The sequence below is a fragment of the Geotrypetes seraphini genome, chromosome 3 (genome assembly GCF_902459505.1).
Source record: "Geotrypetes seraphini chromosome 3, aGeoSer1.1, whole genome shotgun sequence".
In the NCBI taxonomy this organism is placed as follows: Eukaryota; Metazoa; Chordata; class Amphibia; order Gymnophiona; family Dermophiidae; genus Geotrypetes; species Geotrypetes seraphini.
Genome location: NC_047086.1, coordinates 372579867 through 372607492, shown reverse-complemented (window position 1 = coordinate 372607492; position 27626 = coordinate 372579867). Strand labels below are relative to the sequence as shown.

The window sequence follows — 27626 nt, the reverse complement described above, 5'->3', positions numbered from 1 at the left end:
ACATATTACACTCTCTCCAGAATTTCGTTTTTTTACCTGGTAGTTTCCTTTTATTCCTTTGAGCTTCCAGCTCATTTAGGATCCTAATAATATGATCCTTCGTTCAGAGCTACCTGGGGATCTTTCCCTAAAATATACCTAGTCCAATCATTGTAGCGACAGCCATATACCACAACTCCTTCCAGAATGCTGCAATCATGAGCCCTGAAACCAAGCTCTAGAGGTCATCATTGCAAAAGTACCGTGCATGCTCTCTCTGCAGCATCCTCAGCAAACCAAGAGAGTGCAAGAATGATTTGGGGATCAAACTTTTCCCATACCAAACTTACAGGCCAGCCTCTCCACCCGCTCCCTCTACACTTCCCATGCTGCCATTTTTCACTATATTATAGCAGTTTTAAAACTGGCTATTCAATAGCTGGAATCCAATATATCTAATTCAGGGGTAGGGAACTCCAGTCCTCGAGAGCCGTATACGGCTCTCGAGGACCAGAGTTCTCTACCCCTGATTCTAATTCATCATCAAAACTTCCAGCACCTTAATCTAATAATAATCAAATAAGACCATATATAATAATAATATGGAATAATGATCCACAGAGGGCTAGATTACCCCAATCGTTGTTGTGAAATAGATCACAAAACCCGATCTTCATTAGATTAATAAATAATTTGATTATATTTTAACTTATTTTTGAATTTTGTATCAAAAGATTTTCTACTTATTTTTTTCATACATTCATACTCCAATTTATATTTAGCTTAATAGCTTCACCATAACACTTAGCTTTAATATAGTAGCAAATGTTTAAGGGAGCGCCTTAAAATTGGAGTATGAATGCATGAAAAAAATAAGTAGAAAACCTTTTGATACAAAATTCAAAAATAAGTTAAAATATAATCAAATTATTTATTGATCCAATGAAGATCGGGTTTTGTGATCTATTTCATAACAACCATTGGGGTAATCTAGCCATCGGAGGATCATTATTCCATATCATTCCATATTTCAATTCTCCTGGAAATGTTCCAGACTAACAATTGTAACAAGATACATTCTTGATTCTATGTACTGTAACGCTCCTGGAAATGTCCAGTCTTCTAACTTGTAATCCGCTTAGAACCGCAAGGCACAAGCGGAATAGAAATCACTAATGTAATGTAATGTAATTATTATTATTATATATGGTCTTATTTGATTATTATTAGATTAAGGTGCTGGAAGTTTTGATGTTGAATTAGCCATTTTTCACTATACATACCTAGCCATCATCTCCAAAATTCCCTATCTCTCTCCAGCCCCCTGTATTTCATGCATTTCTTACATTATTTTCACCCAACTCACTCTCTATATGCAGTTCATGCCTCCAACTCTCTCTGAATCCTCCTTCCAATCCTCTACATTTATTCTTCAATCCTCCCTCAGGTCTTTCTATATTCATGATCCCTTTTTTTCTCTGTAATCCACACACACTGCATGATTTCATATTTCTTCCATGAGATCACACTTTTTCACAAGAAGACCCTGACCTGAATCCTCATTCCCCTCAGATACTGGCTTCAAATCATAGCCCTGGCTTCAGACCACACCCTCTTGCACATGGCCCTAGCTTCAAACCACAACCCCTCATAGGCTGCCCTGATTAGCAGAAGGGCTCTTCCTGGACTTTACCGGTTAAGCTCTCCTGTGACAGCTGCAAGTAGTGAGCTCTTTCCACAGCCGACTTTCCCAACAACACCCACCAATGCTCCCTAAGAGAACAAAAATAAATAGCTAAAATTATGAGCACAGTAATACTTCATTTTGATTCAAACCATCTTGGTTCTCTTCCATTTGCAACTTGTATCCCAGAAAGTACTTTTTCTGTTCCCCTTACATCTCATACACTCATTGTATGTATCTCGTTGTAAACATCTCTTACTTCTTGTTGTAAACATCTCTTACTTCTTGTTATAAACATCTCTTACTCTCATTGTATGTAACTTGTTGTAAACCGCTTTGAACTTATGGTAAAGCGGTATATAAGAAATAAAATTATTATTATTAATAAACCAAAAAGACCCTATATAAATAGATGAGGAAGAAATGTAAATGGATCAGTAGAGTCATGAGCTGAACAAGTGGATGGTTGAAAGTAGTGCTGCCCAATTCGCGATTCAAATCGATTCTCCGATTCACTTTGGGTGAATTGATTCAAATCGGTTTGTTATTGCATAAAATCGGACTTACCGATTCGTTGGCCCCTTGCTACCACCATAGACCCATTCGGGATTTCCTTCTGCCACCGGAGTCCTTGCTTCGATGTAACTTCTGGTTTGGCAAAAAACGGAAGTTACATCGAAGCAAGGACTCCGGGTCTCTGTGTACAGATTGGGGCAGCAAGGCTCTCTCCTTCCCAGCTGCAAGGCTCTATCCTCTCCTCCCTGGCCAGGCATAAGTGGCGGTAGCGAATGCGACTCACTACACTGCCGCTACTCCGGGCGTCTTCTCTCCATTCGGCCACCCAGGCAGAAACAGGAAGTTTTCACTGAGGGCGGGCCGCAGTGGAGAGAAGACACGAGGAGTGCTGGCAGAGAAGATAGATGGGAGAAATTAATTTGGTGGAAGGGGGAGATGGACTTGGGGGAGATCATGGAGAGGGGAGATGAGGGGAAGGATAGAAGAAATAAAGATCTAAAAATAGGAGAGATGGTGGACAATGGGATTTAGGGAGGGAAGGAACAGAAAGGAAGAGAAATTGAAGACAAGGGATGGTGTGGAGGGGAGGGATAGATATACTGGATAGGAAGGTAGTTGGGAAGAGAAAGGGAGACATGGTGGACCCTGGGGTGGTGGGGAAGGAGAGAGAGATGAAGGATGAAAGGGTAATTCAGAAAAGGTGGATGGAGACGAAAAAAGATACCAGACCTCCAAGAGAGGAAAGGGAAACGGAAGGAGAGGACATAGACAGAAGATGGATGGTTAGCACGGAGAAAGAAGAAAGAAGGAGACCCTGGCAAGCAAGTTATCAGAAGACAACTAGAGCCGGGGACCGATAAGATATGAATAATGATCAGACAACAAAAGGTAGAAAAAATAATTTTATTTTCTATTTTGTGGTGTTAGACCACGAACGTGAGCTAGGATTTAAGAGAGAGAGGAAAAGTCTTTTTTGTTTGTTTATTTTGTTTACACCACAGCATAAGTGTGGGAAGGAGAGGACAAAGTGGGTGAAGAGACTATAAAATAAACCCACCAAGATATTTGAAAAAAATATCCACTTGGGCAGGAAAATTGAATCGAATCGAATAGAAAAATCGATTCAATAGGCTGAATCAAATCGAATTTAATTTTTTTTCCTGAATCGAGCAGCACTAGTTGAAAGTGATCAGACTGATATGTGAGTCATTGTGAGGACTGAATGATGAATGAAGTGTTTCCTCCACTATTTGCACTGTTTTCTTTTGACTCTTTCCCCACCCTTGACTCCTGGGATATTTCTCACCTTCTTCACTGCCAGATGATGGACATAGGTCTCCAGAGCTCCCTTCTGCTCTGGCTCCTCTCCAGACTCAGGATGGCTCACACTGTCACTGCAAGGAGATGACCAGGAGAATGTGGACTGGTGCATTTCCAGCACCACGTCTGGATCAGAGAAAGCATCTGAGAACAAAGGAAAAAAGCAGGAACAAGGCCCCAAGAGGTTTTCATTATATTAAGCACTGACTTCTTCTAACCAGTTCTACCTCAAATATTTCAGATAAGTCATGACAACTATTTTTTTTCTTTCAAAAATGTACAATACTGGAAATCTAATACAGTACTCCCCCGATATTTGCGGGGGTTCCATTCCAGGAGCCCCTGTGAATCTCAAAAAAACGCAAATACGGTTTTTCATGGGGGAGCCTGAAGAGGGCAACGGGAGAGGGCAGCAGGAGAGCAGCCAGAGCACCGCGAGTGCAGGAAATCACTTGCGGTACGCTCCGACCGCCTCTTCCTGCACTAAGTTGGGCCTTATCCAATCAGGAGCAGCGTGTCAAAGCAGCTCCTGACTGGATAAGGCCAGACTTAGTGCAGGAAGAGGCGGTCGGAGTGTACTGCGAGTGCTTTCCTGCACTCGCGGAGCTCCGAATGCTCTCTCCTGCCTCTCCCACTGCCCTCTCCTTGTTGGCGGTTTGCGGTTGGAAAATACCTCGAATGACCGGGACCGCGAACGACCTGGGGAACACTGTACATACCTTTGAAAGTGTGTGACTTGTACTTCGTAATGTTGCCACTAGGTAACAGATGAGTGCAGGCATCTCTGGTAGGGAAGAAGCAAAAAACATGACATTTGAAATCATTGTTTTACAGTGTACAACAGGAAGAACAAAGTACAGGTACAAACTGTCTAACTGTTAACATCCTCCTGATCTTAGTCCGTGTGACTTCAATCTGATCCTTAAAGTGAAGAAGCCCTTGTATGGGAAACGCTTTGCTAACAAAAAGGACATTTTAATTGCATTTCAGCTAGAGATAGTACACATTAGCAAATCAAAGGCAGCTGAATGGTATTCACCGCCTTACCCAACAATGACAACAAACCGAGCACAACCTCTCTACTTTCAACGATTTTAACAGTTAAGCAATTTGTACTTGTACTTTGTGGTTCGTGTTGTACACTGTCTGCCATAATAAAACAATGATTTCAAATGTCATGTTTTTTGCTTCTCCTCCACCAGAGACGCCTGCACTCATCTCTTATCTGGTGAGAACATTAAGAACTGCAGGTCACACACTTTCAAACGCATATATTAGATTTCCAGTGTTGGCGCATTTTTGAGAGAAAAAGAAATAGTTGCCATGATTATGAATCAACCCTTATATAAGAACATGTAATCCACCTTATGTATTTATATTATCATGATAATTTATATGTAATCCACTGTATGTATTTTGTATTATCATGACAATTCGTATGTAATCCGCCTTGAACCACAAGGTAATGGCGGAATAGAAATCACAAATGTAATGTGCTCAGCTGTCTGAACAGTTTGCTAAAAATGCAGGCTGCCTAGACGAAAACTTGCTTTTGTACGTTTTTCATGTGGATGTATTTATATTTGAGAATGGTCAAAAAGAAGTACTAATGACCAAAACGTCTACATAGATCATTAAAAAATTTTTTTTAAAATAGACGTCTTGCTGTTTTAGGAATGGACATTTTCTCAACTGGATTTCTGGACGTCTTTCCCAAAACTCAGACTTAGATGTCCTATCGAAAATGCCCCTCTGTGTTTACAAGACACAGGCTACTAGCTGGGAATCTGAATTTTGTCCATTCTGTTTTGTATTTTCATTTTAGAAAGTTATTGAAGGCTTATCTGTTTCAAAAATTTCTTGGGAAGTAATAATTGTTGTTTGTTGAGAGAGGTGGTGGAGAAGAAAATGGTGGCGGAGTTCAAAGAAGCGTGGGATGAACACAGAGGATCTAGAATCATAAAATAATATTAAATACTAGTCTTTAAGCCCGTTACATTAACGGGTGCTAGAACATATGTGTGTGTGTCTGTCTTTATTTCTTTCTCTCTCTCCTTAGTCGCTTTTTTTTCTTTCTGCCTTTCTTTTTCCTTGGCTGTCCATCATCACCCCTTGCCTGCTCCCCCTGTCCATTTTCCCTTCCTTTTACCTCCCCTGTATCCACCACCACCCCTTCACTGCTCTCCTTATGCAGCAGCAGCCCTTCTCCCTTTGTTTTACCTCCCCCCTGTCCAGCAGCACCTGTTTCCTTCTCCCCCTGTCCAACATTAGTCCTCCGTTCCTTTTTCTTCACCCCCCCCCCCCCCCGTCCATCAGCATCTCTTTCGTTCTCCCCCTGTCCAACGGGTGCTAGAGTAGACTGTTTTTTTTTCCTTTCTCTCTCTGTGCTTGGATGCTGTCTGTCTGTCTGTCATTCTTTCTGTTTGTGTGTCTGCCTTGTGCCCTGCCTGCCTGTATTTCTCCATTGCGTCATGCCTGCCTATCTCTTGGTGTGTGCCCCCAGCACACCCTTCCCCCCAAAACAGCCCCGTTTTCCAATGCCCCTGCCCCCTTTTGTGCCATGCCTGCCTGCTCCGTGGCCCCCTTCTGTTTCCCCCCTGTGATTGCTGCTGGCCCAGCAAACCCCTCACCTCAAAGCAGCCCCCTTTCCCTCTCCCCTTGTTGAGCCATGCCTGCCTGCTCTGTGATCCCCTGCCCATGATTGCTGTGTGCCCCCAGCACACCCCTACCCCCAAAGCAGCCCCTTTCCCTCTCCCTCTCCCCCTGTTTGCCTGCCATGCCTGCCTGCTCCCTGTGCATCAGCATCAGCATTTCCCTCCCCTTCACCTGTTCCTTCGTAGCAGCATGCAGATAAAACGGCTCCCTTAGTTATTTGCTGGTTTTTTGTTTTTTTTTTAGTTTAAAGATGCCGACGCGGCTCCTCTCACGATCCCGCCTGCGTCGGAAGCCTTCTCTGACACAGGCCGGGATCGTGAGAGGAGCCATGGCGGCAGCGTTAAACTTTAAAAAAAAATCGAACAAAGAACTAAGGTAGCCGTTTTCAAAGCCGCCACCGCGGCTTAAGGGACAGGATTGTACAGCTGGACTTGCTCCTGGGCCCGCGTCTGCCCTCCTCCGACAGCCGGCTCCCTCGAAGTCCTCCTCCCCCCCCCCCTTTCCCTTCCCGCGGTAACTAAGGGAGCAGTTTTCAAAGCCGCCGCGGCTTAAGGGACAGGATTGTACAGCTGGACTTGATCCTGGGCCCGCGTCTGCCCTCCTCCGACAGCCGGCTCCCTCGAAGCCCTCCTCCCCTCCCCCTTTCCCTTCCCGCGGTCCGTTTGGCTGCGGTCCGGCCTGTGGAGGCGATTGACTGGTGACGTACAACCCGCGCATGCGCACTAAAAAAAACGGGACAGCTCAGGGAACACGATTTTTTTAGTGCGCATGCGCGTCTACCATTTTATTATATTAGATTGAACTAAGGCCAGTACTTGGCAGACTTGCACGGTATATATATGGCCATTTGGGGGGAGAATGGGCCGGAGAGGGCTACAATGGCTGGGAGGGTGTAGATAGGCTGGAGTAGGTTTTGACGGAGATTTCGGCAGTGGGAACCCAAGCACAGTACTGAGTAGAGCTTTGGATTCTTGCCCAGAAATAGCTAAGAATAAAAAAATTTAAATTGAATCAGGTTGGGCAGACTGCCGTCATCTACTATGTTACTATAAATATTAAAAACAGTGCAGTTTCAACAAAAAATGCAATTTCCCACTCTTTTTGCTTTTCAGTCTGCATTAAAGACCCTCCTCTTCAAATTGGCTTTCCCCACTTAAACTATGAGACTATGGGAACTATGTAGAATCGGACTCTGACAAAGCCAAACTTTTAAATGAATACTTCTGCTCGGTCTTCACTTGCGAGGCGCCGGGATCCGGCCCTCAGCTGCCGACGAGGGAAAACTCGGAAGACCCGTTTCCAAATTTTGAGTTTACGCCCAGCAGTGTCTACGAGGAGCTATCAAGACTCAAGGTGAACAAAGCTATGGGACCGGACAAACTACACCCCAGGGTGCTCAGGGAGTTGAGTGACGTCCTGGCGGAACCGTTATCCGTGCTCTTCAATCTTTCCATAAGTACAGGAAGAGTCCCGTTGGATTGGAAAATGGCTAACGTCATTCCACTCCACAAAAAGGGATGCAGGACGGAGGCTGAGAATTATAGACCGGTGAGTCTCACATCGATAGTGAGTAAACTTATGGAAACACTAATCAAACGCCAATTGGATACGATCCTGAACGAGGAGAATCTACGAGATCCCCATCAACAAGGTTTTACAAAGGGAAGGTCCTGCCAATCAAATCTGATCAGCTTCTTTGACTGGGTAACAAGAAAGCTGGATATAGGGGAGTCCCTGGACATGGTAGGCAACCGCACAACAGATGAAAGCACAGTGCCCGACAAAAGCTCAATGCCCAACAGTATGACACAGGACCTACTCCTGCTAGAGCATTGGTCAAAGACTTGGCAACTAAGTTTCAATGCCAAAAAATGCAAGGTCATGCACCTTGGCGGCAAAAATCCATGCAGGACTTACACCCTAAATGGTGAGATCCTAGCAAGTACTGTAGGAGAACGTGACTTGGGGGTGATCATTAGCGAAGACATGAAGACTGCCAATCAAGTGGAGAAAGCTTCCTCCAGGGCTAGACAAATCATGGGCTGTATCCGTAGAAGTTTTGTCAGCCGTAAGCCCGAGGTCATAATGCCGTTGTACAGATCCATGGTGAGACCCCATCTGGAATACTGTGTACAATTCTGGAGGCTGCACTATCAAAAAGATGTGCGGAGAGTTGAGTCGGTTCAGCGAATGGCCACCAGGATGGTCTCAGGACTCAAGGATCTCCCGTATGAGGAACGACTGGGTAAGTTGCAGCTGTACTCACTCGAGGAACGCAGAGAGAGGGGAGACATGATCGAGACGTTCAAATATGTCACAGGCCGTATCGAGGTGGAAGAGGATCTCTTTTTCCTTAAAGGACCCATGGCAACAAGAGTGCATCCGTTGAAAATCAGGGGTGGGAAATTTCATGGCGACACCAGAAAATATTTCTTCACCGAAAGGGTGGTTGACCACTGGAATAATGTTCCACAACAGGTAATTGAGGCCAGCAGTGTGCCAGATTTTAAGAAAAGATGGGATTGGCATGTGGGATCTCTTCATGGAGGTAGTTAGGGGGTGGGCCATTAGTGTGGGCAGACTAGATGGGCCGTCATGTTCTATGTTTCTATGTTATGGTTCAAATGTTACCCTACAACCTGAGTTCAATTTTCATGCTGGGATTTCTGCCTCTCTTTTTTTATCCCTTCATACATATAGATCCTGAAGTTTTCTATTAACAGACCTCGGCGGTGCTTCTGTGTGTACAAGGTTTAAACACACAGAATACTAGCATCAGATTCGTCATTGGTCTAGGATTATACTTTTTTATTTTTACTTTTATAAATATACTCAAAGCTTAATAATGTTTAGATACTCATTTTTCTTTTTTTTAATTCTTTATTCATTTTCAATCTTACATCAAAGTGTACAAACTTTACAACAATACAGTTAAACACATCACTTGACAATCTTTCTATTTTATCTTATATTACATAAAATTACCACCCTCCCCTCTCATCATTCCCTCTATTATTTTTCCAATATGAATAATAAAATATAAAACCTCCCCTTTCCTAACAATAGACGGTGTATATTTCAATAGAAAATGGTATTTACTCATTACAATAAGTATTATACTTTTTTATTTTTACTTTTATAAATATACTCAAAGCTTAATAATGTTTAGATACTCATTTTTCTAAATAGCAGCTGACCCCTAAGACTGCCGAGGTCTGCTAATGGAGAACTTCAGGATCTATATGTATGAAGGGATTATTTATTTATTCCATTTTCTATACCGTTCTCCCAGGAGAACTCAGAACAGTTTTACATGAATTTATTCAGGTACTCAAGCATTTTTCCCTGTCTGTCCCGGTGGGCTCACAGTCTATCTAGTGTACCTGGAGCAATGGGGGGATTAAGTGACTTGCCCATGGTCACAAGGTGCAGCATGGGTTGGAGCCCACAACCCCAGGGTGCTGAGGCTGTAGCTTTAGCCACTGCGCCACACTCTCTGGTCCTGAGAAAGTATCACAATTTTTGCCTCAACGTTTGTGTCTCTTTTTTTTATGGCAGACCTGTTGCTTTTTTCAGGTCCTTAGTAGCCATCGCTAGATTTTGTGCATGCCTTAGCGATGTTAGGCTATCGATCGGAGTGTTCGTTTCAATATTAATGACTTCATTTAATACTAATGAGGTCATTTGCATCAGAGAGTCGGAGAATGTACGAACGCGCAGAAAAGCAATGCAGTGAGCTATTGTGTACATCGGTCAGCATATTAGGTCGATGCTAAACCAGTTCAAACTGGTTTAGCGATCGTCGTTAGATAATCGGTGAATTTAGTGCATCCGGGCCTTAGTTCAAGTTTCAAGTTTATTATAAATTTGATTGATCGCTTATTCAAAATTCTAAGCGATGAACATATCAGTAAAATTACAAAATTAAGGGGGCAGCAAAACAAACAGAGAACTAAACCTTAGTCTGGTTGAGGTATAGGGAATCAATGATTTGTAAATGAAAGCCGGAGTTTTGTATAGCAAAGATTTGAAGGTAAGCAGACTTAATATATACATTATACAGTGCACGACTGGGAGCCCGCGCACTTTCTTAAGAAGGGAAGTCACGTGATCAAATTTCTTAGCTTTCATTATAAGTTTGATTGATGCATTTTGGATGATCTGTAAACGTCTGATTTCATTTTGGGTTATTCCCTTGAATCGATTTTTGAAATACATGTGTATCAGTCAATAAATGAGTGGCCAGCCTTAGCTGAGGGAGGATGTGTTTGTGTGTGTGTGTAAAGATGACTGGGGAAGAGAATGGCAAACCATCTAGGAAACCTCATTGCAGCTCTTATATAAGTCATTCACAACTTGATCCTTGTGTACCCTTTTTTTTTTACCAGTTTAACTGACTCTTAGGCCCTCTTCTATCAAACTGCGATAGCAGTTTTTAGTGTGGGGAGCCGCAATGAATGGCTTGCGCTACTCCTGACATTCATAGGAACTCAATGAGCATCGGGAGCAGCATGGGTCATTCAACGCGGCTCTCCGCGCTAAAAACTGCTATCGCAGTTTGATAGAAGAGGGCCTTAGTGTTTCATGGCTCACCTCACTCTTACTATTTAATAGTCAGAAATAAACACATACATACCGGAACTATAATAGCTATCCAAGTCCTGGTCTGAGAGCTCAAGGAACTGCTGAATCCGATCCAGAGACACCTTGGCTTGCAGAATTTGATTCACCATCCATGGGAACATATTGAGTGGATAGACGAGCATTCCGATCAGTGCCAGTGCTGTGAACACCTACAGCAGACACAAGAACATGGGGTAGAGCAGACCTCCCCAAACTTGCACTGGGGACCCCATAGGCAGTTACCTTCATTTATCCACAACAGATACGCAGGAGATAAAGTTTCTCACCATGGAAGCAATGCATACAGATCTACAGTATCTCATGCATATTCATTGTGGAGAGTGGGGCTCCTAGGACAGGTTTAGAAAGCCCTGGAATAAAGAGAGAGCCAGAGAGAGAGATGCAGTGAATGAGGCAGAAGTAGGTAAGCAAGATAACATTTTATAATATGCAGTAATTTATAAAGAATCCATCATTCACTGACCTGTCCAGGTGTGTCCAGCAAGGATAGAATTGCTAGAGGCCCCCAAGAAGAGCAGAAAGTGCACTAAATACAGGGTCAGTATGTGTCTAATGCAGATACTCTCACCTGCTAAACAAGAAACACATCAACTCTACAAGGGGATGCTAATACAACTGAGAATCTGACTCAGGGGATTGTTTCATAGCTTGGGTCATGAATGGCTATTTTCTCAGAGCCCAAGAGAGGCTCCTGCATGTTTAAACACATAAAGAGCTAGCCTTAGAGGAGCTTGTGGACAGGAAACAGAATATATCAGGAAGTCTAGGGCTTTGAAGATGACATTAAGAGGAGGGAGCTGTCTTTGGATTAAGAGAGAAAATATAGAGAAGGAGCTACATGCGACAATAGAGGAAAGATAATGGAGAATTGGGGGAGAAAGCTGGGAGAGGGAGCTGGCTGTGATTGTAGAACAGAGATAAGGGAGGGAGCTAAGATACAAGATGAAGGATGGAGGGATGGAATTGGCTGTTTGGGAAAGGAAATGGAGGGAATTATCTGTGATATGAGAGGAGAAATAAGGGAGGAACCTCTGGTGGGAGAGGAAAGAAAGATGGAACTGGCTGCATTAGGAGAGGAAAGGGAAGGGAGGTAGCTGGATATTGTGGTGGGAGGGAAGGAATGCGGAAAGAGTTGGATAGAAAAGGAGAAAAGGGATGAGGGAGGGAGTTGGATCTGGTGGTGAGACAGAAGGGATGAGGGAGGGAGCTGACCATGATAGAAGAAAGCAAGGCATGATAACTGACCTTGGACGCAGTGAGCTGGTGCCCCAGCAGGACATAGGTCATGAAAGTGAGAATGGAAATGAGCATAGGCAGAGCATCCCATAGGTAATCGCAGGCAGCATCCAGATAGCAGATGAACTTCAGCATTTGCAGTTCCTTGTTCCGCACATGGTTCACCTTGTCCATGAAGTGCTTCTCCCAAGTGTAAAACTTAATAACCCGAATACCACGCAAGATCTCTGTCATGAGCTAGGGGCATAAGAAGAAATGAATACAGCCACAAAGGTGTGCATTATAAGTCTGAGGGCAGCTTTCAAACAATGAAAATATGTGTAAAGTCTGGGAGAACATTTTACCCACAGACTTGACATTAATTTTCAAAAGAAAAAATATTTCCCTTTAAAAACTGAGTTGGCAAAATTATGTGCACAAATCTGTGCCTGCTATTTGTAAGAGTACTTTTTCCATTAAAACCCTTGTGCCTATCTGTGGAAATACAAAAATATGTGCATAAGCATACTCTCCACTTTAACCCCAGCCCAGGAATGCCTCCCTGATATATGTGTACACTTATCTGCAAATTGACTAAACAGCATGTGCATAATGGTATATATGGCGTGATATTTAAAAAAATATATAATTTCTGTACATTGTGTACATAAAATTCTGTTTCATGCAGGCCTTTGCAAAGTGCTCTGCATGGTTTTACCTTGATTCGTGAATCCTTGTGTTCCATCATCTTGATTCTGCTCTGCATGATTCGGCCGGCAGCATATTTGTTGATGGGTGCAAGCAGCAGGATCAGGCACAGACCTCCAAGGGAGGAAACCCCCATCTGCAGATACAGAAGAAAGGCGCTGGCCAAGAACTGCAATGGCAGGCTCCATACTTCGTGGAAGCTGGTGCAGAAAGCAATCAGACTCTCAGTGTCGATGCTCATGAAATTGACAATCTCGCCCGTTGAAAAGCGGGACAGGGTGGTGCCGTTGACACGCAGGGATTTGTGGTAGATGGAGGAAATAATAGCAGCTCGGACCATTATAACCACTTTGTCCACTTCATATGCAAATTGGTTGCTCAAGATTGCACCTAGGAAAGAGCTAGCAAAGAGTCCAGCTGCATATAATATCCCATGACTAAGAGGTTCTTGCCGTGTCTCCATGAAATTTACCAGTAAGTTGAGGAGAAGGGGGCCAGCAAAGAACAGTATACTATCTCCCAGTTTAAGTAATCCTAGAGAGTAATATCTGAGTCCAAAGGACGAGTGAAGCACAGACAGAAGACTCACTTTCTTCGGTGTGTCTGGAATCCTACCAATGGGATCATTTGTAGCAGTAGCGTCGGCTTTAGTAAAGTTGCATGCCTTTTTCTCATCGGCCATCTTTGATTGCCAACATTTGCTGAAGTGCCTGAAGACTGTCCTTGTCTGAAGCCTGTGAGGCAGAAGACAGACATCTTGAGGGTGTTTTAGCTTCTTTTGGTACCCATGTTTTAACAAAGGATTCAACCAGAGGTAGAAAAACCGTGAAAGCCAGCTCTCACCATCCTCACCAACAGCACGTGCGTCAGATGTCAGAGTTCCTGAGCCTGAAAGGAGGGGTGCACATTCAGAAGCATCATTGACAGAACAAAATTCTTGTCTTCTAGGGACAGGAGCAATGAATGAAATTATATATACAACTAGACAGGCCAGCTGGAGGCATGGGATGGCAAGCTTTGAGATGGAACCAGGCGGTAGGGCATAAGTTGCTATCCAAGACTGGCAATAAGACACTATGGTGATCACTAGGGCTGGCACAGGCAGAAGCACAAGAATGACCATAGCCACAGGACCTCTGGAGATGCCATATACTGATCTGAAGAGCATGAGCAGTGCCAAGCCATGTGTGACCCATGTGACTACTGAGACAACACCTGTCAGCACCTCCAAGGAAATGGTGCCTTGATTTGGAAAGACAACTGCCAGAATTATATCAAGGAAGGAAAGGATGGCCAAGAAGAAGGACACAAAGATCCGGCATTTCCAGCTTGGCCTGGAGAGGTTCTCATAGCCAGGAAATCTACAAAACAGAAGGGAGTAAATACACAAGGATCCTCTAATTTTATAGAGAGAATTTGAATTAGTAATAGCTCCTGTCTCTTCACCAGAACTCTGAGAGACTCTGGACCCCTTTATTTTTACTGTAGTCTCTCAGAAGAAGAAGGACCTTGCCAGTAGAAACCAGTAATGACAACTTCAAATTCAATTACGAAGGACTTTTCAGTACACGTATAGCAAAAATGAAGAGTAGACCATAAAGCTTCGTTTAAATGCCCTGAACACTATACAAACAAACGATAGTTGGTCATTTATGTAAATCCATAAATGCCAAATATTCTCCCCTGCCCCAGCCAACCCTCACAAATACTAAAGTGAAGCATGAGGAGGAAAGCTCACAATTAAAGAGAGTGGATCAATTCAGTACAGCGGGACAGAAGTCATTTCATAAGTTTAAAGGGAAGGGTGAGTTAATGTAGTGCATCTACCCTCAACCATTACAGTACAGTCCATCACAGGAGTAACTCTATAAAGAGGGGCTAACTCCTATGTGCTGAATATGCATGCAAATAATTAGAATACTGGGGCATATGTGTGTAAATGATAGGGTTACCAGATGTCCGGATTTCCTGAGGACATTTCGGGGGGGTCCAGACGGCTTTTCAAAACCCGGCACTTGTCTGGGCTTTGAAATGCTTCCCTCAAAATCATGTCAGGAAGGGGCATCCAAGCATGTGCAAATGCAACACAGTGACATCATGTGTGCGTGCACGATGTCATTGCATCACATCTCGCGGCGAGAGGCATGTCCTATAGGCAGTCAGCAGGCACCGACCCCTTTCCTCCTCGCCGGTGTCTCTCCTCCTCTACCCACGCCTCCCCTCCTCCAGGATCGTCCACCAGCAAAGTGACAGGTTTAGGGTCATGGCCGGAGAGCCTCTACGCATATGTGGACGTTTCCATGATGACATCACACATGCACATGATGTCATCACGTCGCAGTTCGTGCACTTCTGGATGTCTTCCAGCCGCGGCACCAGTGTGCAAGGCACCAAAAAGTTTGCAGGACACTGCTGTAGAGGATTGATATTCAAAATGATTATAACGAGCAGATGAGACTCTTACCCGTTTAAATCACTTATGACTGCTTAGGTGCCGGTATTCAGCAGGACTTAACTGGACAGTACTGCTGAATATCAACATTTATCAATCATGTTCCAAATAGGCGAATCAGGGACGTTACAAGGGGTGGGGCTATGGAGAAGTCGAAAGTCATGTGAGTGCTGATAATATTCATTGCCAGCCCCTGCATAGCTAACTGGGCATGTAGGACTGCATAAAAAGCCTTCCTAGCTTTGCCTGCTTAACTATGCAGGTGCTGGCATTGAATAAACAGGATGGAGTCAGTCCACAGGAAGGCTACTAAAATGGTCGGTGGTCTTCATCATGAGGCGTATGCGGACAGACTTAAAAATCGTTGGAGGAAAGGCGGCAGACGGGAGATATGATAGAGACGTAAGGGGCATAAATGCATATGAGTGGAGTCTCTTTCATTTGAAAGGAAGTTCTGGAATGAGAGGGCAAAAGATGAAGTTAAGAGATGATAGGCTCAGGAGGAATCTAAGGAAATACTTTTTTTCAGAAAGGGTGGTAGATACATGGAACAGTCTCCCGGTAGTGGTGGTGAAGACAAAGACTTTGTCTGAATTCAAGAAAGCGTGGCGCAGGCACATGGGATCTCTTAGGGAGAGGAGGAGATAGTGAATGCTGTGGATGGGGGGGACTGGATGAGCCATTTGGCCTTTATCTGCTGTCATGTTTCTATAACCATAAAGCTCTATGACCTCAGAATGCAGGTGTAAAGAGCCTTAGCCTATAGCGGGGGTCGGCAACCCGCGGCTCCAGAGCCGCATGCGGCTCTTTTCCACCTTTGCCGCGGCTCCAGTAGTGTGTCATGCAGGCATGCAGCTTACAAGTCTGGCGTCGTGGCGGGAAATAGCCATGCTGAGCAGTGAGCTCAGCACGTACACAGATGAAAGCCTTGCTTGCTGATTGGTCCGGCGGACCCGCCCCGCCATGCCGCCGACCAATCAGCAAGCAAGGCTTTCATCTGTGTAGTGCTGAGCTCACTGCTCAGCATGGCTATTTCCCGCCGCGACGCCGGACTTGTAAGCTGCACGCCTGAAAAAGAAATCATCCTGGCCGGGGTCGGTGTCATGCTCCGGAGATCTACAGCCTTCCTATCTCCCTCTCCCTTCTACCTGCTTCCGGCCACATCCCCTGCTCCGCGGCTCTCTTCGGCAACTCAGCAGCAGCGATCGACACAAGCTTCTGACGTCGGGGCCTACCCTCTGCGAGTCCCGCTTGTTTCAACTTCCTTTTTTCACAAAGGCGGGACTCATAGAGGGAAGGCCTCGATGTCGGCAGCTTGTCTTGATCACCGCTGCTGACGAGTTGCTGAAGAGAGCCGCGGAGCAGGGGGGTGTTGCCAGGTGCAGGTAGAAGGGAGAGGGCCAGATGCAGGACTCGTGGGTGAGGAAGCAGAAGAGAGAGAGAAAGAGAGAGGAGAGGGAAACAAAAGGAAATATTTCATACTGGGCTGGGCCGGAGTGGAGGGAGGGTGGAAAGATTCTAGCTACAGGGTGCAGTAACAAAGGAAAAGGGGGGGGAAAGCTGAAAATGGAGATAGTGACACAAAGAAGAGAAAGGGTAAGCAGGACCTACTGAATAAGGATAGAGATACAGAGGGGACATGAAGAGGAGGTGAAATAGAGACATAGAAGTAATGCTGAAAAAGTGTGTGGGGGGGATAAAGACATTGAAAGGGCAAATGGTGAACATGGGGTAAAGACAAGGACAGAGACAAATGAAGATTCTGAAAAAGTGGTGAGATAGGGATATAGGTGAGATGGACACAAAGAAGGGTGATGCTGGAAAATAGGTGGAATGGTAATTCTGACAAACACAGAAGGGAAATGCTGGATCAAGGAGAGATGGGGCTCAGGCTGGATGGAATGAGGAGAAATGCCTTGTTGGCCCGGAACTTCCTCTCCTACGTCAGAATTGACGTCAGGGAGCGGAATGCTGGTCAGCACGACGCTTCTGCAGGGAAAGCTTGGGATGGCGGTGGCTTGGGGGCTATTCCCCGATGGCGGTGGCAGCAAACCGAGTGGCTTGGGGGAGGGCACGGAGAAAGAAAGAAAGGGGGCAGACAGAGACAGAAAGAAGGGGAAACAGGGAGACAGAAAGAAAAAGTTGGGGGAGAGAATGAGGTCTGGAGGAGAGGAAACATACAGGAGGCTGAAAGAAAGGAAGAAAGATTGGATGCACAGTCAGAAGAAGAAAGTGCAACCAGAGACTCATGAAATCACCAAACAGCAAAGGTAGGAAAAATGATTTTATTTTCAATTTAGTGATCCTGTATATAGCATTAAGATAAGAAACAATATATACAGTGTTAGATTTGTTTTATAATGGTTTTGCGGCTCCAAGTTTTTTTTTCTTTTCGAAAACGGGTCCAAGTGGCTCTTTATGTCTTAAAGGTTGCAGACCCCTGGCCTATAGGAAGAGGAGATGCAAATGTTCAGAGCATTAGCCAATAGGGAGAGGAGGAGATAATGGATGCTGCGGATGGAAGACTGGATGGGCCATTTGGCCTTTATCTGCCTTCATGTTTCTAAGTTTCTAGCCATATAACTTCCAGGTTCTGGCCTGCAATATACACTGTCCCTCCCTCCCATCCAGCACCAGCTACTACTGCTACTATTTATTTATTTCTCTAGCGCTGCCTGCTCTTGTCCGCCCCTCGCTCCCCGTTGCCTGCTCTTGTCTGCAAATCACTTTGGGCTTCCTCCCTGCCCGATGCGATTTGAGGAGGCTTTTCAAAACCCAGACAAAGTCCAGACTCCCGAACATGTCCTCAAAAGGAGGACGTGTCCAGGGAAATCCAAACGTCTGGTAACCCTAAGTATTGCCATTCATTTATTTCCTCCTACCCTTGCCCTACTCTTTTGCCCTCTCCTTTCCTCTCACAACAGCTCCTAAAAGGGGTCTGTCCTCTTACCTATCTCTACCCTTTTACTATTATACTTTTCTTCTTCCTTTCTCTGTTCTGTCAATTTTGCCTCCACCATTAGACCTGTGTATACAGTCAGAGGAACAGTACCTTCCCTCCAATCCAATCTCAAACTGTGAGGAGCTGTATTTATAGTCCTAGAAATTGTCCTCCCCCACCCCTCAATACTGTAAGCAGCCATATATAAAGCCCCAGGAACTCTAGTACCCCTCCAATCGCACACTATGGGGAGCTGCATATAGAGTCCCAGGAACTGTAACTCCCATGCAATCCTGCACTGTAGAGAGACACATACATAACTCTAGGACCTATAATTCTCCTTCCCCCACTAGTGGAAGCTAGAGAGTTGCATGAGGGACAGAAATCCCACCCATCCTCGCCCATCCCCGTCAGGATCCTCTCCGTCCCCACCTGTCCCCGTCAGGATCCTCTCCGTCCCCACCTGTCCCCGTCTGGATCCTCTCTGTCCCCACCCATCCCCGCCAGGATCCTCTCCGTCCCCACCCATCCCCGTCAAGATCCTCTCTGTCCCCACCCATCCCCGCAAGGAATTACCTTCATCCCCGCCTGTCCCCATAAAAAGCAGCAATTACTTCTGACAGGATCATCAATTCCACAGTTTCTTTTGTGTTTGCGCTGCTGTTTTCCTTGTGGAATCTCTTTGGTGGAACCCTTTTTTTGTTTTCTGTTCAGGTAATTAACTTATAAACCCCCTCTTTTACTAAGGCTGGCGTGTCCATTATATTATATGGACAAACCCTGCTTCCAAAGCCTTCCATCCCCGTGGGAGTCCCGTTGGCTAGAGGGGGGTCCCCATGGGAGTCCCATGAGCCAGAGGGGGGTCCCCGTGGGAGTCTCGTGGGTTAGGGGGGATTCCCGCGATCCCCGTTCCCATGCAGACCTCTAGTGGAAGCAACATAGAAACATGACAGCAGATAAAGGACAAATGGCCCCATCCGTAGCATCCACTATCCTCATATATCCCCAATCTCTCTCTCCCTTCCAGCCTTCTTTGCTACTAATCCCATGCTTCAACCAGCCTTCTCCTCTCCTCTGTTTCTGCAACAATTTCCTCCTCCATTAGCCATTCTCTGTCTCCCATCCCTGGATCTCTTACACCTCCCTTAGTTATCCTCCATTCCTGGTTTTACATAATATAATATAACTAGTCTTTAAGCCCGTTACATTAACGGGTGCTAGAAAGCAGCCCCCTTTCCCTCTCCCCCTCCAGTTCCTCCCTGTCTCTCCGTAGCCCCCCTTCTGTCTTCCCCCCCTAAGCAAAATGATCTGCCTCCCAGCACACCCCTCCCCCCCGAAGCAGCTCCCTTTCCCTCTACCCTGCCAATTCCTCCCTGACAGTGTCTCCGTGGTCCCCCTTCTGTCTCCCCTCCCAAGCAAAGCTGTCTGCCTCCCAGCACACCCCTCCCCCCCAAACCAGACCCCTTTCCCTCTACCCCTCCAATTCCTCCCTGACTGTCTCTCCGTGGCCCCCCATTTTTTCTCCCCCCCAAGCAAAGCTATCTACCTCCCAGCACACCCCTCCCCCAAAGCAGACCCCTTTCCCTCTGGCCCTCCAGTTCCTCCCTGACTGTGTCTCCGTGGCCCCCCCTTCTGTCTCCCCCCCAAGCAAAGCTGTCTGCCTCCAAGCACACCCCTCCCCCAAAGCAGGCCCCTTTCCCTCTCCCGCTCCAGTTCCTCCCTGTCTCTCTGTGGTCCCCCTTCTGTCTCCCCCCCAAGCAAAGCTGTCTGCCTCCAAGCACAGCCCTTCCCCAAAGCAGGCCCCTTTCCCTCTCCCGCTCCAGTTCCTCCCTGTCTCTCTGTGGTCCCCCTTCTGTCTCCCCCCCAAGCAAAGCTGTCTGCCTCCAAGCACAGCCCTTCCCCAAAGCAGGCCCCTTTCCCTCTCCAGCTTCAGTTCCTCCCTGTCTCTCCGTGGCCCCCCTTCTGTTTCCCCCCCAAGCAAAGCTGTGTGCCTCCAAGCACACCCTTACCCCAAAGCAGGCCCCTTTCCCTCTTCCCAGTTCCTCCCTGTCTCTTCGTGGCCCACGCGATTTTCTCTTCTCGCGGTCTGGCCAGCTCCCCGGTTGAGGGTGGAAGGTTGTGGTCGGAGTTGCTAGGCTGCAGCGGATGTGTGAGTTGCGAGTGTGGGGCCTGCAGCGGCGCGAGGTGGAGACGGAGAGCAGGCTGTGGTGACGTTGTAGGCGCGCATGCGCACTCGTATTTTCCCGACGGACCAGGGAACACGTTTTTTTTAGTGCGCATGCGCGGCCTATCATTTTATTATATTAGATATAACATAACATAACTTTATTTTTCTATACCGCCTTAATCAAAATAATTCTAGGCGGTTTCCACAAAAGAGAAAAACTGGACAATCAGTGAAGTACAAAATAGTAAAAAATGAATACAGCTTGTTGTATAAAAGACATTAAAAGTTTAAAATTAATAGAATAAGATAAAAGTACAGTCTTCCCTCCCCTTCCAGTTAACTTTCTCTCCTCTAAACCCATTCTTAGGGTAACGAACATAAATTTGTGATGGGGAAAGAGATGAAAGTGCCTGCATTATGCAGGAAAGGGAGAGAAAGATGAATAAAGACTACAGGTTGAACAGCGGGTCAGAGCTTACCTTGGTGTGCCCACATAACAGGCACTGGTAACAGCAATAATAGCATGAGGGAGTGAGTTTAGCAGCAACGCCTTAAAGCAATATCCAATCCTGCCATGAAGCCAAACTGGCAGCGGTTCTGAGGGACTGGTACCACAGAGGTCAGCCAGAATCTCCTCCATCTTCTATCGGTGAAGAAACGGTAGTGCTGAGCCAGCAGGAAGGAAAGAAATATAAACACAAGTTCAGAAATATTAAAATTAGAGGCCTCCTACAAACTGTATATCATCTGCAGAAACCTTTTTAGGTGAGGAGAGGAAGAAGATGGTGCTCTATGGGTACCCAGCTTTTCTGTACCTCTTCGTGTCCAGTTCCAGCTGCTGAGGTTTGCCCATTCTTCTGTGCTGGCCTAATGCCAGTTCTTTTTTTTTAATCTTTATTCATTTTGACATCTTACATCAAGTGTAACATTAATTAACATTGAAATTTAATACATCACTTGAATTCTTATCATATTGAACAATAAAACATAAAGTTTTATCCCCTCCTTCCCACCCTTACAATAACTTATATAATCAAGTATATTTTATGAAAATTATAATCTATTGATCTAAACATGTAATAAAATTCAGAACCCCCCCCAACCCATCCCTTTATTGCAATGTTCTTATACTGGAAAAATGGTATCTATTCATTACAATAATTTATCAATGGCCCCCAAATCTCTTTAAATTTAATATAATTTCCTTTTTGTATAGCTATTGCTCTGTCCACAATCTCTCCTAACTAATGTAATCTAGGGAAACCTTCAGCCCATCTCCACAACAGGGGTAGGTTACTCCCAAAGGGGAGCTTTCCAGGAACAATTGGGGGGGGGGGAATTGGCAAATGCAAGTACTGTTTAGGGGATGGGGTTGGGATTAAATTTTCAGTGGTGGCAACCATTGCATCAACATAAACAACAGTGCCAGCATCTAAATCAGGGGTGTCCAACCTGCGGCCCAAGGGCCACATGCAACCCAGTGAAGTATTTTGTGTCGCCCCGGTTGAGGGCGATGCAGTGTTTTCCTTTGCTGCCCCCGGGTGTTTACCGTCTTGCCAGCTCCCTCCTGTGTCTTACAGCAGCGTTTGCACGTTTGTGCAGCCCCAGAAACATTTTTTTCGGCCAATGCAGCCCAGTGAAGCCAAAAGGTTGGACACCCCTGATCTAAATTAATATGCCTATTTGGCAGACCTGGCTATATGTTCAAGGTGAGTTACATTCAGACACAGTAGGTATTTTCCTGTTCCTGGAGGATTAATGATCTAAATTTGTACCTGAGACAACTGAAGGTTAAATGAGGAGCTGTTTACCCACTGCGTTAACTATTAAGGTCCAAATTCTGTAACCGACGTCTAATGTTAGGCACCTATTTCGGAGGCGCCCAACTACATAGGCGCCTATCTAAATTGAAGAACAAGCGCAATTAAGCTTTTAAATCAGCGCTAATTGAAACTTAGGCGCCTATCGAGGAAGAGCGATTCTGCAATACGGCGCCTCTAAAAATTTAAGCGGCCTTCAAAAAAATAGACGCTATGCACGTTAGGCGTGGGTGTGACTACGTGTTAGGCGCCTTGATGCAGAATCGCTGCTCTTAAGTGTGTTTAAGTGCTTACATAGGCGCCTAACTTTTAATTGTACCTAGAGCTGGCCTATTTATTGGGCACCTCCAAAATAGGTGTCGCTCAGCGTGATTCATTAAACAGCATCCAATTTTACTTGAATCGCGCTGAACAGTGCCTAATTTTTGGGCGCTTCTTATAGAATTTGCCCTTAAGCGACTGCTCCCCTCAGTGCTGCTCCTATTTGTTTAATTTAGGCGAATATTTACAAAAAATTGTGAATAAGCTTAGGGCCCCCACCCTGACTCTCTCCCACCTTCAGGACCACTCCACAGCTTACCTTTAAAGCCCTGGTGGTCTAGCGGTGAAGCCGGTTAGGAGAGATCTTCCTACACTCCTGCTCCATGCAGATCCAACATCAAAAATGGTGGCCTCAAGTTCCTGTATCAGTCTCGTGAGCAATTTGAGGTAGACATTTTTGATAGCGGATCTGCACGGGGCAGGAGCATAGGAAGATTGTTCCTGCCCCGCTTCGCCACTAGGGCTTTAAAGGTAAGCTATGGGAGGAGGGAGGCGGGGTGGTAGAGTCTCGTGAATAACCAAATTCCCAAATCCTAAACCCATGAATATGGAGGGGGGAGTGTATACTGTATATAATTCTGTTTGAAAATTAACCTAAATGTGATATGTATTTTTTTAATATTATAGTATATTATAATAAAGATATAATTTATCCACCTCATTGAAATAATTAAAATATTACTGTTTGCTACATTAACAAATTATTATTAGTAAGGAGGAAAAGACTTCAAGTGTTGTAGAACTTGTCTCACCTTATTCCGTGTTTACTTCTAGAGCCAATCATTAGTCATAAAAACCTAACTTTAGTATTATAATTTCATCTTTTTTACTTTTTTTATTTTATTTTATTTCTTTACATCACAATGACTTAACAGACTGGGTGGCTTATGCTCTATAGAAGTAAGCATGGAATAAAGCGAGACAGATTCTACAGCCTATAGAGCACTTGAAGTCTTTTCTTCCTTACTATTAATAATTTGTTAATTTAGCAAACAGTAATATTTTTTTATATTATGCCATGTAGTTGTAGTATGTGCTGTTTATATTTATTGGGAGGGAGTGTTACTTTGCAGTAATGTGAAGTGTCCCAGTGAAAGTGTGGGAAGGGTAAGGTTAGTTTAGTTTATATTAGGCATCGTTTAAATTATTCTGTATGTGTTAAATTAGGTTACTACAATACAATAGTTGAGAGAATTGCCTGTGGGGGGTGGTAACAACTAGAAAATAAAGGCATGTATACAAGTTCCAGGAGACCAATGACATCAGTACTATGCAGAGCGCACAGCCAGGTACTGGACATAATGGTAAAAGAGAAAAATACCAGAATGGCACTGATCACAGGACTACTAAGAGACTTACTCTGTGAATCATATAAAGAAATGCAGTTTGAAACAAAAACAAAAAAAGTGGCAAAATGATGCAAAAATTTCCCATCATTATGGGTGAAGCTAATACTGTTGCGGACGGCGATAAAAAAGCCTAACACAGCTTTTTAAAAGGGGGAGGGGGATAATTAGTATATGAATTAATATTTTCTTTTATTGATTGAGAAAATATATCAAAGTTATTTTCAACATTGTATTCATACTTTTATAATTTGTTACATACATTTTTATATATACATATACACCTGTCGATATACGTTTGCACACTTCTAGCACCATTCTTTATTTACTCACCTTTTCACCAAGTAACTCCCTCTAATTTATAGTTTTGATCCTCAAATCGACTCCTTAGAGTGTTCACTCCTCCCTGTTCTGAAGTATAAATTCCTATTTCTCCCTGTGCAAGAGTACTCGCATATCTGTCTGTATCTGGTGTGTCCTATACTGTGTATGTAATATTGTACTCGTTCTGGGCTCTTTTGGAAGGATTTGCTAAAAAAAACTAAGGGATCCTTTGACTATGGTGCACTATGCATTTTAGCATGCGCTATATATATATGCGCATGCTAAACGCTAACACACCCATTATAAGTCTATGGACGCGTTAGCGTTTAGCATGCGCACATATTTAGCACGTGCTAAAATGCGTAGCCCATCTTAGTAAAAGGATTATTGAATAAACAAATAAATATACTTGTTTATAATATATTTTATAATCTTCTTATAATTTGCTTATACAGTAGACTCTCCGTTAACTGGCACCCATGGGGATTGATAGATGCCGGATAAATGTAGTTTCTGTTTGCTTGAGAGTTACTATTAAAAACAGGCCTAGCTAATACTATACCCCATACTATACCATACCATAAACTGTTCTAGACAAACTATTGGACATGTGGTAGGCAAAGCGTGGGTATACTCAGGTGTGGCGTGCCAAGTTTCCACTTAAATTTCTGCCATAAATTGATTTTATTTTTATTTTTATTTAAACTATTACAATATTTCTTTGATTTTTTTAATAGTTGCTTGAGTTCCGGTGTCTACTGTATTGATTTTACAGTTCTTATCAGTGTATTTGTTGTATTTGTCCAATCTCTTTGAATGAGAACAATTGTTTTTTGCTGAATCGCTGACATTGATGTTAATTTCAATTAAATGTATAGTGTTTTGAGTATGTAACTCTACTATGATGTCATCATCATGATTATTATTTGTTCATGTACAATTTCAATTCCTATCTTCATGTCATTATTATTTAACAAATTTCATACAATTGCTGTTTGGATGGAATTTTTATTTTTTTCATTTTCAGTTATGATGCTTTTTTTAAAATATTATTATAAATTATTTATTATTTGATATTTTTTCTAAAAAGTTTCTTTAATTAAGATATTTATTTACACATGTTTATAATGATATACATATTTTATGACAGACCCCTGATGCAAGCATTCTGCACAAACATGGTCTATATTGGGTCCTTCATTAATTTTATTTGCTTCATCCATTCATGGGGGCCACTGTGCTATTTTTGTTGTTGCTATGCTTTGTTCTCCATGCTTTCCATTCCCTCTCTTCTGTTTCTCCATCATTTTGGGTGATTGAAAAGATTTTTCAAGCACACATGGATAGGTTGCCTATACATGTGACATTTTATGAACTCTAGAAAGAAGTTTTCTTTGGAACAATGCAAATATCACTGCAAGTGTTACCAATAAATTTGCGAGACTGAAATCATGCTCCACATAGCCTGACTTAGAAGTAAGGTGCATTACTGTCACAATATGTGCAAAACTAATCATTTGGAGACACTGCCCCCAGGAACCAACCAGGGAGACCAGCAGTCTCAGGGTTGGTCAGCTCCTGGGCTAGGGTTATCATATGGCTCCAGAAAAAAAAAAAGAGGATGAACTGAGATATCTAGGTTTTACTTCCACTGAAAGCAATAGAAGTAAAACCCGGTGTCTCAATTTGTCCTCCTTTTTCTCCAAATGGTTAGTTTCGCATATACTGTAGTTAAGGGAACATAAATTCCAAACCCCAGACCAGGGAATACAAACAAACTGCACTGATACACCCCCACCACTCCCTCTCTAAACATAAACCAGGGAGCACTGATAGGCACTCACACAACTGCCTCGCACTGACAGTAGCACTGGTTCACTATTACTCCATCACTGGAGATAAAGCAGACAGCATTAACAGGAGGCACTGATTCCCCCTAATGCTCTGCTGCCTGAAATAAGGCAAACAGCTAATTCCTTCCCTCTATCCTGCTATACCATCTCCTGAGATAAAGCAGAAAAAAAAGGTACAAAGTAGCACTGATTCATTGCCACCTCATCATCTGAGATAAAGCAGAGAACACTGACCAAGGTACTAATTCTCCTTATCATTCTGCCTCCTGAGATGGAGTAGATAGCATTGACAGCACTAATTCCCTCTCTCACCCCTAACATCCCAAAGCAGAGAACACTGATTCACCACTGCTCCATCTCCTGAGGTGAAACAGAGGATGCTGACAGGCAGCACTGATCTCTATCATCCCTCTCTTGACATAAAGCAGGAAATACTTACAGGGGTTCACTGATTTCTCCTTCTTGTCTACCTCTTTAAGGTCTCAGCTCTCCATGCTACAGTCTCCATGTTACAGTAGCACATTTGGAATGACTCATAAGCTATAGACTCCGAGGAAAGGTTATTCTCTTCGCAAAGCAAAGAGGCGGACTTCCCTGTCCCAGCAGGCAGTTCAACCTGTTCTCTTCTGCACAATGTTGCCTGGTACTCTATCTGCTGGTGAGATTAAGCCAACGCAGAGAAAGTATTGGTAGACTCTCAAGGCTGTCCCGGCACATACATAATCTTGTTTCTACAAATCCTCAGCATCAGGTTTCAGTGATTCAGCTCCTCAGGCAAAAGCCATTTAGAGCAGGGAGCTGCTCCTGACTCAGCAGCAGAATAATGCATTCAGTCAGAAATGGAGTGATCAAAGCAGGCATGCTTTTTTCTTAATATCTTATACATGACTTTGTGTTAGGTACAGGTAATGTGGATGCCCAAGATGAAGGGAGAAGGCAAGAGCAGCTTCATCAGTTCTGTATATGTATTGTCATAGTGAAGGGGGAAGAGCCATAGATTTTGGAGCTGTATATATGAATCTCAGGTCCTTTCGTTGAATAAAGAGATTTAGGTTCTTACCTTGCTAATATATTTCTAGTAGATGGGTGTGTCATTCTGGACAGTAGGGTATTCTCCCCATACTTGCAAGCCATGCAGAAGGAATCCACTCCAGCTTTTTTGACACCTCCTCCTTCACTAGAGGGCTCTGTTGCACTCTTCAGTTTGTATCAAAGCAGGCGATAGGAGGGGTACGGGGAAACTCCCCGAACTACAACTCTGTTCTGCTCTGTAAATACAACAAAAGCACCAATCAGAAACATTTATGGAGCTCAAACATTTCCCCAATGTTTTATAGCAATAGATTATCTTCATACCCGTAAGGCAGGGGTGTCAAACTCAATCACATAAGGGGCTGAAATCTAAAAAATAGGCTAAGTTGCAGGCCGAATTTTTTTATTAAGATACTTAGGGGTCCTTTTATTAAGGTACGCTAACCGATTTAGCACACGCTAAAGATTAGCACATGCTAAATGCGCACCTTAAAAAAAGGGCCCCTTAGTCTTAGTAGAAGTATATAGGGTTACAACCTCTCCAACCCCACGCCAGCTCTGTGATGTAAACAAAATAAATAAAAAAGACTTTTCCTCTCTCTTTTAGGCCCTAGTTCACGCCTGCTGTCTATCATCAGCTCTGTCAGGA

The 27626-nt window shown here is 44.1% G+C and overlaps 1 protein-coding gene across 3 annotated transcripts in view; it reads right to left on the bottom strand.

Moving 5' to 3' along the window:
• LOC117357597 (multidrug resistance-associated protein 7-like) overlaps positions 1-26567 on the bottom strand; it is a 90517-nt gene extending 63950 nt beyond the window's left edge. The window contains exons 1-7 of one of the 3 annotated variants that reach the window (XM_033938417.1): positions 26385-26567; positions 20761-20947; positions 12732-14082; positions 12044-12271; positions 10791-10947; positions 3486-3643; positions 1673-1752 (exon numbers count right to left, since the gene is read on the bottom strand). In XM_033938417.1, coding sequence (XP_033794308.1) covers positions 1673-1752; positions 3486-3643; positions 10791-10947; positions 12044-12271; positions 12732-14082; positions 20761-20921 — 2135 coding nt within the window. In that variant the 5' untranslated portion in view covers positions 20922-20947; positions 26385-26567. Of the gene's footprint in view, positions 1-1672; positions 1753-3485; positions 3644-10790; positions 10948-11064; positions 11149-12043; positions 12272-12731; positions 14083-20760; positions 20948-26384 lie in introns of those variants that run through there. The other 2 variants (XM_033938418.1, XM_033938419.1) reach the window with 2 other exon arrangements.
• Between the last annotated feature and the right edge of the window lie 1059 nt (positions 26568-27626).